Genomic DNA, 15,435 nt, shown 5'->3' with positions numbered 1-15,435 from the left:
TGGAAATACTTCATCCTACTCCGTCTTGTGACCACAATCACTGCCATTGCTGGCCCCAAAAATTGAAGAGATGGCCTGAGGAAACCCCCTGCACTCTTTCTCCTTCTACTTACTCTGATCATTGGGTAGAGAGGGTGAGTTTTGAAAGGGTGGGCTGGTGAAATAAGGGATGTTGAAAAGGGAAAGAGAGAGGATATGCATATGGGAGGGAGTATGGGAGTTGAGAGAGATGGGGTGAGCCTGGAGAAGTATAAGCCTGCTGAAATGGTATTGCTACAAGAGGGGAACCCCAGGGATGACAAGTCCCCTCCCTCCCCTAAAGAAAAATGTCTCTTAGGATTGAAATTAGGTGGAGACTTGGATAAGGGACAACAGGGGCCCATGCATTATGTGAGGACTTGGGGGACTGGGTGGGAGTGTGAAGACTTTGTGACTGAATGGGGATTTGGGTAGTGATGGGAGTGAAGAATGAGAGATTGAGTTGTCATTTAGGGATTATGTGATTGTGAGGGCAAGAGACAGGATGTAGGTGTAAAAATGTACGGGTGTGTTAGATGGTCTAGAACATTTGAAACAAGGCATAGTAAGGAGAGGTGGGTGGGTGGAAAGATGGTGTAAAACTTTGAATGACAGTTGCTGGGGCAGGGATAAGAGTGGAGAACAGGATAAATTAGTGAAGAGATGATGATGGTGGAAATAAAGGAGATGGAGAGGAGGTGTAAGGAAGCATGGGGAGCTAAGTATGGGATAAATGTCAGAAGAAAGGGTTGGAGGATAAGGAAGAGAGATGAGGAAATATGAGATAGGAAGGTATATGGTAAGATAGTTAAGTATAACAAGTTGGAAATGGGGGTTGAAAGAGAGGGAACAGAAAACTTGGGAAGCAGTAAGAGATGAGGAGGAAATGGATTAACTTGGGAAGAGAGCATGGAGGATGAAAAGTTACTAGGTACATAAGAGGGGAAGAAAGTGGAAATGGGGTGAAAGGAAAGGCAAAATGTAGGAGTGGATGGAGAGGCACAGAATATATTACAATACTACACATATTCCACGTTTACCTTGTCAAGGTTTAATGCAAATAACAGAGGTAACCAGAGAAAATCTGTGAATTTACAAAAATTATGTAAAAAAATTTAATCTCCTAAAAATGGACTAAATAAAGGGTTTCTTTTACAAATCCACACTATTGATTTCTGTGTGGCAAATGAGAGAAATTCTATTAATTTCCTGTGGGCTTTCTCTCAGTTGCTGCATGGGAATCGCTAGGGCAGCTTTGTAAAAGAAGCCCAAAGTTTTCTATTTCTTTTTAAAATGCACATAATATTGCCACCTGCCATTGAATTAGAAGTAAGCGTTCCATATCTTTGTCCATTGATAAGAAATCAGGAGAGAATGAATGTGTTTATATCTAATATGAACAGCTGATAAAGGCCTTTGTTCCATCAGTTAAACCCCTACTTCCTATCAGAAAAAGGAAAAGACAGAACTGACATTAAGGGCAAAGGGGCCAAACAATAAATAATATTGAATATGTCCAAGCCTCAATTGGCAACTAATGCAATCGTCTTAATAAGGGAGATGCTCAATCCCATTTTCTTACTTGACATAGAGGCATATTTTCAAAGCACTTAGCCTTCCAAAGTTCCATAGGTTTCTGTGGAACTTTGGAAGGCTAAGTGCTTTGAAAATATGCCTAATATTAGTCTAGCTGAGGTGTTTTTCTGCATCTGAAATTGTCTTTGTGACTTAGAGGGTCTTTTACTAAAGATTAGCTTGATATCTGCATCAGATCCCATTTTATTCCTATGGGCCCTGCTGCAGATAACTCAAGCTAATCTTTAGTAAAAGATCCCCTTAAATCAGTCCACGAAAAGCAGATTACAGTATTCTATTTGGTTGATTATAAGGGCATGAATAACTAAACTGTAAAATGATTAAAAGAAAAAGTATTTACAGATCCTACAAAGTTGTTTGAATTACAACATGGGGTCTATTAAAATCCTTAACACTTTCAGCACTTTTTCATTTGGAAAAGAAACATTCTTCAAATGTAAGAGCATTATAATTTATAGTTTACTAGTAAAAAAGGCCCGTTTCTGACACAAATGAAACGGGCGCTAGCAAGGTTTTCCTCGGAGTGTGTATGTTTGGGAGAGTGTATGTGAGAGTGACTGTTTGAGAGTCAGAGTGAAAGTGTGAGTGTGTGAGAGAGAGTGAGTCTGGGTGTGAGTGTGTTTGTGAGAATGAGAGTGTGTGCAAGTGTGTATGTGAGACACAGTGTGAGAGAGAGTGTGTGTGTGTGGGCGAGAGAGAGAGTGTGTGTGAGACACAGATTCTCTGTGAGAGTGAGTGTATGAGACCAAGCGAGTGTGTGAGTGACTGTGTGGCACATAGAGAGTGAATGTGATACAGTGTGAGACAGAGTGTGTGAGAGTGAGAGTCAGAAAGACATTGTATATGAGAGAGAGAGTGTGAGCCCTGCCCTCCCAATCCATGCCCATCTGTCCCCTGCCCCCTGCCCCCTCCATTCATCCTTTTCCAGCAATTCCCCTCTCTCCCTGAGCCCTGCCCTCCTAATCCATGCCCATCCATGCTCATCTGTCCCCTGCCCCCTCCATTCATCCCTATCCAGCAATTCCCCTCTCTCCCTGAGGCCTGCCCTGCAATCCATATCCATCCATGCCCATCTGTCCCCTCCATTCATCCCTATCCAGCAATTCCCCTCTCTCCCTGAGCCCTGCCCTCCCAATCCATGCCCATCCATGCTCATCTGTCCCCTGCCCCCTCCATTCATCCCTATCCAGCAATTCCCCTCTCTCCCTGAGGCCTGCCCTGCAATCCATATCCATCCATGCCCATCTGTCCCCTCCATTCATCCCTATCCAGCAATTCCCCTCTCCCTGAGTCCTGCCCTTCCAATCCATGCCCATCCATGCTCCTCTGTCACCTGGCCCCTCCATTCATCCCTATCCAGCAATTCCCCTCTCTCCCTGAGGCCTGCCCTGCAATCCATATCCATCCATGCCCATCTGTCTCCTCCATTCATCCCTATCCAGCAATTCCCCTCTCTCCTTGAGTCCTGCCCTCCCAATCCATGCCCATCCATGCTCCTCTGTCCCCTGCCCCCTCCATTCATCCCTTTCCAGCAATTCCCCTCTCTCCTTGAGCCCTGCCCTCCCAATCCAAGCCCATCCATGCTCCTCTGTCCCCTGCCGCCTCCATTCATCCTTTTCCAGCAAGTCCCCTCTCTCCCTTCCATGACCCCCCCTCGCATCCATGCTCCTCTCTCTCCCATGTCCCAGCCTGGCCCGCCCTTTTCTCCCCCCCCCCCCTTCGCATCCATGCTGTCGTTTCTCCCCTGCCCTCCCGCTCCCATTGTTCTACTTTACTGGCCACCCTCTTCTCTCCCCCCAACATCCCTTTTTGTTTTTTTTCTTCTTTTTAAATTTACCTCCGTGGCGGTTCCGGCAGCGAAGCGTCAGGGAAGGAGGCGGTGCTCCCGACGTCTAGCTTTCCCTTCGCTGTGTTCCGCCTTCTTTTGACGTCATCCTTGACGTCAGAAGAAGGCGGAACACAGCGAAGGGAAGGCTAGACGTCGGGAGCGCCGCCTCCTTCCCTGATGCTTCGCTACCGGATTTGTTTGGTTTTTTTTCCGCCCTCGACGTCATGACGTTTGACGCGAGGGCGGGGCAGAGACGGCTGGCTGGCTTGAAGGCTTCACACCACGAATCCACAAACCCTTCAGCCTGGGAGTGACGTCAGGTGGCTTCAGAACGTTGTCCTCAGAACGTTGAGGGTGCGTTTTATTATATTAGATTTACATTTGTTATACCACTGTTAGCTAACTTGCAGATCACAGCGGTGTACAAGTCTAAAACCAAAACATGAAAGCTTGAAAGGAACTCCAATAAATTTATAGGATAGAGACAAATAATCGCTCATTATTATGTCCCTCGCAATGTTGCATCACAAAGTTTGATATAGAGCTAAACCAGTATTAACATCACCAGAGAAGACTCGGAACTCTCAAGCCAATTGTTCTTTAATGCAGTCAAGAAAAGAAAAATAAACACTTAACTAGAGATATATTGAAAATATGTACTGCTTCTGCAGAAGTTAGTCTGTTCTGTATGCAACTCTGAGGCAAGAGAGGCTGGTGAATTCAGCTTACACACACTAGCTGGTGAAGTTGCAAATACGTTGCAAATACTTTTTGTTTAAATTGTTTATTTATTGGCTAAAAAACCAAATGGTAAATAGATACATGACCATATGGTCCTTATACATCAACATTACACAAGTCAACATTTTTGTTCTCAGTGTTTTTTTGAAGCATAACCTCCCCCTCCCCCCCACCCCAGAAGGATACTTCAAAACCTATCAAAAATATAAAGGTTATAGGTCATGGTATAAGTGTGAAATCCTCTCTCAATAAAACACATTGCCAGCTATCCCCGTGTGGTCAAAATAACTACAAAGTGCAAAACAAAGGTAGAATGAAAAGGAGAACAGATCCACTACTACTTAAAAGGATTGATCAAAAGCAAGGTAAATATAATTAGCTTAAGCTCTCATAGTCTTAATTTTTATAGCATCAAACTTGGCTTTACAGCCTGTCAGTGTTGCTTCAATGTTTACATAGTTCCGCAATTCAGTACAAATTATCACCAAGATGCTAAATTTAGACCCATTGGATCTTTCCAGGCTTTAGCTAAAGTAATCTTGATGGCTAAAAGCAACGGTAGAGCTAGCTGTTCATGTGGCAGATATGGCGGTCAGGGTGGTAGAAGACCCAACAAACATATATTGTAGGTTTTAAATCCCAACGAACAACACTCCTGAAAAATGTACTGAGAGGACACTCCCACCATATGTGTTTATTGCTCCCCAAGTATCCATAATGATGCCAGCACAACTGTGACCTGTCTATAGTAGACTTGGCTGGGTACCAATACAGGCTCATCACTAACATGTATCATAATTGTTGGTAGTTACAGCAGAACAGTGCTTGATATAATCATATATTTGTAACCAGTCCCCATGGTCAAGGGTTACTTTCAACCACCTTGGGGATTGATATACCTAAGATTGCTTTAGGCTTTGGCTTAGCAGAGCCATTTCTTTCTGTTGCTAATGAGCAAGATGCTAACCCAGGTCTGGTTCTCTTTTCCCTACCAAGTACTGGAGTCAGGAACATGAGCCCTGTTCTTGGCAAAATGGCTTTTGTATTGGGCGTTCTTCCATGATTCGGAAGACCTGTCAGACCTCTGTACTGCTCCCTTCTTGACTATTACTCGCCTCTTCTCTTGGTACCTCCACACTGAACTCGGCATTTGAGGATGGCTTAAGCGCTGCTTTTCCCTTACCACTTTAGCAGTTTCAGCAGTCTGCTCTCTTGGTAGATTCCCTGCTACGAGGGAGTTCCGTGTCTGATTCCAAGTTTTTGGATTCTTTCCTGGACTCTAAAGGCTACCGCCTACTGAATTTCCAGGAGTGCAGACTGTGCTGTCTTTTGGGTAGTTTCTTTGTATGTGTCGGTGTGGGCCGCACTTTTGAAGGTGTCTTTGGTAGTCTCTGCCGTTGTTCGCTGGGATTGCATCTCTGGACGGCAGATACAGCTTCAGACAACAGCTAATTGAGCTTCCATTTTGGGGCACACTGTTGTTAGATGAGAACTTCACGACATGGGTGAATGATCTGAGGGACTCCCAGATGTGACATCTTCCTGAGCATGATGCTAAACACAACTCATCCTTGTTTTCTTCTTACTAGATGCTGTCGTCTGGGGTAACCTAGTATTAGTCATGGTTCCTGGTGTCATTCCAGCCAGGGTCTTGGACCTCCAGATTTCATTATGTCATGATTTTTTGATTTGCCGTATGGAGTAAACTGGGCACTCAATTCTACCCCTTCTTCCTAGGGGGTTTTCCCTTTCTTCTCAATCACCCTTTGTTCTTCCTGTAGGTGTGCAATTCAGTGGGTTCATCTGCACTTTTTGGAAGTTTGTGCTCTGGGGCAATGGGTGCTCTTGGGCCCTACTGGAGAATAGTTCTTCTCCATCACCTTAGTTTTTTTCCACTTGCTTGCTGTTCACTGGGTACTCTGGCACTATGTGGTAGTGGCCACTGAGTTCCGTCGGTCTGATCATTTGTTTGTGCTTTGCTTCACCCACGCATCCAAGGTGATGGAGATTCCAAGGACATGTTTGCTCGCTGGGTCCATGAGGCTATCATGTTTTTATAATTTCTAGTGGGTAAACCCCTTCTGTCCAGATTCTGGGTGCCTTCTTCCTAAGCTGTTATGACTTTCTGGGCGGAAGCCTGCCTGTTCTTCTTCTTCAAAGAACTCTGTATGGCAGCGTCAAGGTCTTCCTTGCCTATCTTATGTGGACACGACCATTTGCTTGTCTCTGCTCGGTTGGGTGCATCTTTTGGAGTATTGGTGCTGTCTGCAGAAGCTTCAGGTGCCCACTCTACTTGATTGCTTTGCTACATCCCACGCATCTCTGAATTCATCTGCTGCTGACGTTAAGGAATGAAAAATTGTCTTACCTGATAATTTTATTTCCTTTAGTCACAGCAGATGAATCTACAGTCCCACCCTTGTTTTGGCGGTCCCTATTGGTTAGTTTTTTCTGTTGGACCGGGTATTTTTCCATTTTTTTCTATTTTCAGTGAGCCGTGGTCAGCAGCTTCCGTATTTGATTCTTGGGTTTAAACACTTTTCCCTGTGGGGAAGGAGAAACATTTTAATTTTGTCGTCTTCTGCTTTGTTATGAGAAATACAGAATAGCCAGGGAGCATACCGTCCTATAAGACAGTGCACTATCTCCACCTGCTGGACCAACCCACACCTCTCTTTATTCATTCTCTGCTACTAAAGGAAAGAAAATTATCAGGTGAGACATAATTTTTCATGTTACGTAGGAAAGCATATTTCCAGCTTTCTGTGATGCAGTTATTCCCATTATATGTATATTTGACCAATTTCTATTTTCATAACCGCTGATCTTATTTTCAAATTGTTAGTCAGTTTATGATCACTTTTCTCTCTGAGATTGCTACCTTGTAACTGTCTTCCAACTCATCATACGTCCCCTCTATCTCGTCCATTCTCTGTTTTTTTACTTCTGTCAATTTGTCCTCTGTGCGAGCAGAAACAGCTTCTGCTATTTCCAGTTTCACTGCCCAAATGTTTGCCAGGACTGTTGGGAGCATATCTGTTTGCGTATCCTTCACAACCTTTCGACGTCTTCCTGGGGATGCACTAGGAGAGCCACTTCTTTTGGACCTGCTGGGACTTTAGCATTTGCAACAGTGTACATGTCTTTAATTCTTTGTTTGGAATGGTTTTGGCTTTATAATATATGCCACATTCCACCAGTCCTCTTGCTCTGAGGCACAAAACAAATGCTCTGACACAGCACCAAGCCATTATCCAGGGAAAGGAGAAGAGGGATGTGGAATGAGCTTGGCTGTGTCAGAACAGTATGGCTGCCAACCGGACATCCCATTGATCTCCTTACGTGACATTATTTATTTATTTATTTATTGCAGCTGATAGAGGGAAGGATTCATTATTGCTTCTTGAGATTTATCAGTTCTTTTTATACCTTGGACCACAATCTTCTTTTAGTTAATTGTCTGTCAGTATGTTTTCAAGACTTGACATTACAGAGCATAAGAGTAGCCTTACTGGGTCAGACCAATGGTCCATCCAGCACTGTATCCTGTTTTCCAAACAGTGGCTAAGCCAGGTCACAAGTACCTGGCAGAATGGATAAAGTCTTTTATTTCCAGGATAGAACCTTTTCGAGTTACCTGGTGACTCTTTAATTTTAGAGTTACCTGGTGTATTTTTCATTTGTGGCATGTACTCCAAGGGTCACTATTATTTACAGTTTTCCCCCTCTTTTGGATATTATTCAGGGTTCTGAAATTATGCTTATGCAGATAATATCCAGTTTTCTATAGAAATGGATTCAAACCAGGAAGAGGCTGTCACTAGCTTAAACAACTGTTTGGAAGCAGTTCATGGTTAATTAGGTGGTATATAAGTTTTTTTAAATAAATAAAGTGGTTTACAAAAAACATACATGATGATATTATACATAGAGGCATATTTTCAAAGCACTTTGGGAGGCTAAGTTCCATAGGTTTCTATGGAACTTTGGGAGGCTAAGTGCTTTGAAAATGAGCCTCAAAGCCTAACATACAAACAAGCAACACTTTTATATAAAATCACAGTTCAATTCAGGATATTTCGGAAGGCATAGCATTTCAAAAACTCAATAAAACTTCCACAAACAATTGTGTTTTAAGAAGTTCGTCACTTACAAGTTGAAAACTGAATCCTGATATATGTGAGTTTTGTGTATCTAGGAAGGATAATAATTATTGGTACTGTATTTCCATGTTTTGGCTGAATTTCAGTTGCAGCCCCCTGCTTACGAAGCTATCCTCCTTTTGTTTCACTACAGACAATCTTGTTGGGGACTTCATCAAATACGCTGTCTATTAATAAAGATTTATTGACACAATTGTTATATTCTATTACCATTTCAAAATTGGATTATTGTAGTTTTCTTTACCAAAGATTACCTCAGAAACATCTGAGAAGACTGCATCTTATTCAAAATACTGCAGTTCATCTGTTTGGTTGCAATTCATGGGATCATGTTACCGTAAATTATAGTGCTTAATGTTTGCACAATTTTGGGACCAATTACCTATTTGAGGGGTTCTTTTACTAAAGCTTAGCTCAAGTTATATGCAGCAGGGCCCATAACAATAAAATGGGCCCTGCTGCAGATAACGCGAGCAAAGGTTTTAGTAAAAGACCCCCTAAGCTTTTGATTAATTATGTTCCAGGTGGATCTCTGATATCTTCTCAACAAGCATTCTTAATCATACCTGGCCTCTCCAATGAAAGATTGGGTTCAACTAGGAATAGAGCATTTAGAGTTTATTCATCAATATTATGGAACAAATTACCATTTAAATTATGGTTGGATCAAGACTACCTTTATTTTAGGAAATTAGTGAAGGGTTGACTTTTCATTGCTGCTTTTTAAGAATTTTAGTATTTGCTGGATTGGAATTGTTTTTACATATTTATAGATTGTATACATATATTTTGAATTTATTTTATTGGCTTTTGTTTTAATCAGTATAAGTAGACAGTAAGTTGAATAAATGTATTGATTCTACCAGTTTGCTAGTTGATGTTCACCGCATTGCATCTTTTCTGAGGTGAGGTGGTATATCAGTTGTTTTATTTATTTATATCTCACTTAAAAACCTAAGTAGAATTAATGGAGTTAAATTAAATAATATGCCACAGAATTTGGCACCTCTTTGCAGAATCTGCTAAATACTGAAGGTTGTGGTTGTATGAACTTCTTGAACAGCATATTCTTTTGAAGTGCTTTGTGAGATGAAAACACCTTTTTCTCTTTATAGGTGGAACAGGTGAAGTTACTGGACCGGTTTAGTATCAGCAACAAATCAGCAGCTGGGACTCTCTACCTTACAGCGACCCACTTGTTGTTCGTAGATGTGGCCCAAAGGGAGACATGGGTAAGGATGAAAACTGCACTGGAGGCAACCAGATACAACAGAACTTGTTTTTTTTTTAATGTTTGCTTGTTTTCTCTTATCTGTTTTCATTCCAAGTGCCTACCCAGTATTGCCTGAATGGCCAGCTGTAGAATAAACCTAGCTTTCCCTAGCAAACTTGTTTGACACAGCCAAGCCCTGTTCCCTGGGTTGTATTTTTTCATGGTCTGACTTTTCTTGGAGGACCAACTTATTTAATTATAATTGTAGTTAAGCATTTGACCTTTCCTTACTTAAACTCTTTATGGGATGAACACAGAAGAATTCTTAGGTGGAAGGGAAATAAGGGGCATATGCATAATTTGGGGGCAAAGGGTAGGTTGTTAGTTATATTAGTGGGGAAGGGGGAGATGATGTTTTTTTCTCACCTTTTCCACTCCCTGAATATTTAAATCAATGTATATTATTACCTAAAATTAGGAATAGGAGATTAACAGGCAATTATTTGGATCTGTCATGCCTTTTTCCTCAAAGGTATTAGATTCAGGTCATTACATTCACTGACTTTACCATATTTATCCACAAAATGTTGGAATGATTTACCGGTTCAAATAAGGACCACTACTCATTATGGGGCATTCCGTAAACTTTTAAAAGATATATGTTTTAGGGAATGTATAACAATCAAGTGTTGGCATTTGATTTATTAGGTAATATCTAAGCTCTCTTCTTTTTGTCTCATTTTTACTATGTATTTCTTGTGAATGTACTTCATTTTTTGATGTAAGTCGCATTGAACTCTTTATGGGAATATTGACGACAAATAAGAAATAAAGTAAAGAGAGAGCACATGTTCCCTCTTCTCTCCTCCATAGGCTTGACTTCAGCACTCTCCCCTCCCCCCCCCCCTCACCAGAGTTCTCATTCTTCTTCCTCTGCGATGTCCAGCTCGCTCTGTCTCTCTCTTGCCCATTTCCTCACTGCTGATGCATTTTCCCCCTTCCCTCTACCAGGTTAATGCTAAGCTTAGAAGCAATCAGTCTGTAGATACAGAAATGCTGTCAAGATGGCTGGCAGCAGCAGTGGGTATTTCCTTATCCTCCAGGGTAATGTCCTCAAATGGGTTAGTTTTGTTTATTCTATGATACTCACAGGAATAAACCTCACACAAGTCAGGATACATTAGAGAGTTAAAGCCTCAACACCTCCATTGTTTTAGAAGCAGCCGCCTTCTGAAGTTCATAATGTATAATTTGTAGGCAGTATATTAAAATATGATTGAAAATTCTTGGCACCCAGTAGAATTGGGAGTATTTATGTATTGTTCTACCCCATTTTCTTGTTTTTTTTTTTTTTTTTGCATTTCTTGGTACTTGAGGCTCATCTATTTCTCCCCACATAGCACAGAATAGTCATTTGGTCCCAACAGTTATTGACACTGTGTACTTTTCTCCTTTACTAAAATGTTTGTTTTTCTTACATCAGGCTTATCAGTTGGAATGGGAATATTGCAGGTGATCTTAATCATTCTTTCAGGGCCATGATTGCAGTCTTTCTGGTATTACGCTGTTGTAGTCTGTTATTTAGTTAGTTAAATTAAAATATTTATTAGCCGAACAATTCAACATATATATTAAGAATGTACAAAATAAAACAGCACAACAAAAACTTGCATACATAAAATATGCAAAATAAACTATAAATATAATGGTTCATCTTGCAAGGACCCTGCTCATATGCATATTGATGTCATATTTCTTCATTCATGTCATATGCTCTTTAAGCTAACATCCAAAAAGCCTGCTGGAATAGAAGAGTTTTCAAGTTTAATTTAAACTCTGTACAGGATGGTAAATCATTCCAGAGCTTTGAACTAACAACATAGAACATTGAGGACCAATATTCTTCAAGTTTAATCATTTTTAAAGATGGCATTTCCAACAAATTTTGAATTGGATGACCTAAATGTCTCGACAGGTTGATAAGTTCACAATGTTGTAAAATAATAGGTGAGACTAAATTATTTAAAACCTTATTCACCAGTAATAAGATCTTGAATATAATTCTTTGTTCTATTGGAAGCCAGTGAAGCTCTTTTCAATACAGGTGTAATATGACACCTTTTATAGCCAGTGCAGTTTTTCTTGGAGGGGTTTGGTGCTTTCGAATCGCGTTTTTCCAAATATGAGCCTGGCTTCTGTATTTTGAGCGGTCTGCATTTTTTTAATGAGTTGTTCTTTGCATCCTGCATAGATTACGTTGCAGTAGTCAGCATGGCTTAGTACCATTGATTGTATCAAATTACGAAATGTTTCTCTAGGGAGGAATGGTTTCACTCGTTTGAGTTTCCACATTGAGTGTAACATTTTCTTAGTTGTAGATTTCACTTGGCTCTCAAGTGTAAGGTTTCGGTCGATCGTAACGCCAAGGATTTTCAGGCTATCTGAGATGGGGAGGGTGTAATCCGGGGTGTTTATATTTGTGGGTTTGTACGTATTGTGTTGGGATGAGAGGATAAGGCAGTGTGTTTTTTCTGTGTTGAGTTTTAGTTGAAATGCATTAGCCCATGAGTTCATGATGTTCATGCTGAGATTGATTTCGTTCGTGATTTCAGTCAGGTCATGTTTGTAAGGAATATATTTTATGACATCATCTGCATAGACGAATGGGTTAAGACCTTGATTGGATAAGGACTTGGCTAGTGGGGTCATCATTGAGTTGAACAGGATCGGTGATAGTGGTGATCCTTGAGGTACTCCGCAGTCTGCTTTCCATGGTGATGACATTTTTGAATTTGATTTCTCTTGGTATGTTCTGGTGGTTAGGAAACCCTTGATCCAACTGAGCATGTTTCTACCTATCCCGAAGTAGTCTAGGAGCCGTTATAGTATATTGTGGTTTACCATATCGAATGCACTAGACATTTCGAATTGGAGGAGGAGTATGCTTTTACCTGTTGCTGTTTCCTGCTTGAATTTGGCTAAGAGAGAGTAACTAGTACTGTTTTGGTACTGTGGAGGGGGCGAAATTCTGATTGTGATTTGTGTAAAATTGAGAATTTATTTATGTAATCATTCAGTTGTTTGATTACCGTGCTTTCCATCAGTTTGACAGACAATGGGATAGATGCAACTGGGCGATAGTTTGTAAATTTTTTTTTTTCTTGGTATCTTTTGGTATTGGGGTGAGTAGGATGTTGCCTTTTTTCTTGGGGAAGAAGCCTTGTTGGAGCATGTAGTTTGGGTGGGATGTGAGGTCCGCTATGAAGCGGTCGGGGCGGATTTTATAAGGTAGCTGGGGCAGATGTCCAATTTGCAGTGAGTGTTGGAGAACCTATGAATCGCCTGGGTAATTGTTTCAATAGAGAGGAGAGCGAACTTAGTGCAGATTCAGTCCGCTGGGTATTCGCCCGTGGTTGGATGCAGACCGGTGATGAAGTTATCAATATCAGTAATGTCCCGGGGTAGTGTTTTGCGTAGGTTTACAATTTTTTTGTTGAAGTATTTGGCGAGTTTATCTGCAGATGGGATGTCTGTATTTGGTTGTGGTGACCGGGGTTGTGTCTAGTAATTTATTAACTAGTTGGTATAGTTTCTTCGTATCTTTGTAATCTGGCCCTATTTTAGTTTTGTAGTAGGACCATTTAGTCTGTCTTATTGCATATTTGTATTTTCTTTGTGTTTGTTTCCATGCATTGAGTGTGTGTTCATCTTTGATTTTTTTTTTTCCATGCTCGTTCAAGTTTCCTGGATTGTGTTTTTAGTTTTTTCAATTCGTCATTGAACCATGTCCTTTAGTTGCTTCAAATGAAACATTATTCATACAGAGGTTGTCCATTGTGTCCTATTGCTGAAATTTGATGCTGTTCATAGCAAATACTGTAAGTGGTGACAGTGGTAAAACTTTTTTTGTTATGTTTGTATGTGCAGATCTTGCATCACCATATTGCTGCTGTAGAGAAGCTGGCTTTGACCACATCTGGCTGCCCTCTCATCATTCAGTGCAAGAACTTCCGAGTTGTGCATTTTGTTGTGCCCCGAGAAAGGGATTGTCATGACATATACAATTCACTTCTGCAGCTCTCAAGACCAGGTATGGTTTTGGACATGTAAGCATGGAATGCATTTTGTTTTGATGACAGTCCTTGTAAAGTAACCAATATGTTGTTGAACCCCTACAAGACTTTAGAAATAACCCCAGTTTGGAAACACTGTTTGAAACATTTTGTAAATGTATATTTTTTCAAGTTTTGTAAACAATGTGAGACCTATTTAAAGCAAAGTGTTTTTAAAGGTATAATCAGGGCAGTTGCTAGATACAACAGTGTCATGGTCAAGAGTTGCATTTTTTAGCAAACCCTTTCCTTTTTGGGTTGTTCTGCTCGCAGACTCCAGAGGGCAGGTTGGCATCTAGGGCAGTTGCCATGCTGATCCACCCCTTGTAACAGCTTTGCATAACATCCCATAAATTGTTGTAATTTCCTATAATTCATGCCAGTCCAGATGAGTAGGTTATGTCCCCCTGCCAGCAGATGGAACCAGAGTAAAAAACACAAAACTGACATCGCTGCCTTCTGCTCTTCAGTATTTCTCTGGCTCCAGCAGATGTATGACTGATGGAGCAACTACAAGTAGGGTGCTCCTGAGAAGGCTGTAGGCCCATATTCCCAGTGAAGCATGGATCTAGTTCGGGGGATGCTGCAGACAACAGTCTTTTGGAGTTGATTCCCCCCCCTCGTCTACCACTCTTGGGAAAAGACTCAGCTGGAGGCTAAATTCCCTCACCAGTGGATCCAGTACTGGCTGGTGCCCAGTGACTTTTCACTATTGGTAGCTCCAGCAGCAGGAGCTACTGACAGCATAGCCTCTTCCCAGCCTGCCTCCCACTCTTCTACAGTGCTGTCTCACATTTTGACTAAGTCAGGGGGTGTTAAGTGATCACATTCCACCTTCTGTCCCTCCACTTATTTCCAGTATGTCTGGGGGGAAAAGGGAGGTTTCACACTCATTGCAGTCATGGTAGTTCAGGATATTAACTGGTTCATTTGGCCTTTCCTGAAATAGGCAAGTATTCACCTGCTAGGCAAGTGAAATCCACTGTCCCCCCAGTTGTTTCTAGTATATCTGGAAAAAATGGAAGGTAATGCACTGCAGGTAAATCATAGCAGTTCAATGTGTCAGCAGGTGCATTTGGCCTGGCATGGGAGCAGGCAGGCAAGCAGATGCTAGGTGAGCTGTGACCTGTGTGATGCACAAGGAATAAGACCTGGAGGGGCATAATCGAAAGGGACGCCCAAGTTTTCCTGAGGACGTCCTTGCAGGACGTCCCTGCGAAGGGGCGGGGAAAACCTGTATTATCGAAACAAGATGGACGCCCATCTTTCGTTTCGATAATATGGTCGGGGACGCCCAAATCGCAAAATTTAGGTCAACCTTAGAGATGGTCGTCCCTGATTTTCGGCGATAATGGAAACTAAGGATGCCCATCTCAGAAATGACCAAATCCAAGCCATTTGGTCGTGGGAGGAGCCAGCCAGGCACCCTAGGGGGCACTGCAGTGGACTTCAGAAATTGCTCCCAGGTTCATAGATCCCATACCTTGTGAGCCCCCCAAACCCCACTCCCCACAACTGTACACCACTACCATAGCCCTTAGGGGTGAAGGGGGGCACCTACATGTGGGTACAGTGGGTTTGTGGTGGGTTTTGAAGGGCTCAAATTTACCACTAGAAGTGTAACAGGTAGGGGGGGGATGTGCCTGGGTCCGCCTGTCTGAAGTGCACTGCACCCACTATAACTGCTCCAGGGACCTGCATACTGCTGTCATGGAGCTGGGTATGATATCTGAGGCAGGCATAGAGGCTGGAAAATATATTTTT

General features: G+C 41.8%; 1 protein-coding gene across 2 annotated transcripts in view; it reads left to right on the top strand.

The window, feature by feature from the left end:
* MTMR6 (myotubularin related protein 6) overlaps positions 1–15,435 on the top strand; it is a 113,579-nt gene that overhangs the window by 10,531 nt on the left and 87,613 nt on the right. For both annotated transcript variants that reach the window (XM_030200318.1, XM_030200319.1), the window contains exons 2-3: positions 9,462–9,578; positions 13,487–13,649. In XM_030200318.1, coding sequence (XP_030056178.1) covers positions 9,462–9,578; positions 13,487–13,649 — 280 coding nt within the window. The remainder of the gene's footprint in view (positions 1–9,461; positions 9,579–13,486; positions 13,650–15,435) is intronic.

The sequence above is a fragment of the Microcaecilia unicolor genome, chromosome 4 (genome assembly GCF_901765095.1).
Source record: "Microcaecilia unicolor chromosome 4, aMicUni1.1, whole genome shotgun sequence".
Classification (NCBI taxonomy): Eukaryota; Metazoa; Chordata; class Amphibia; order Gymnophiona; family Siphonopidae; genus Microcaecilia; species Microcaecilia unicolor.
The sequence above is the reverse complement of the archived record's forward strand: the minus strand, read 5'-3'. Positions and strand labels throughout refer to the sequence as shown.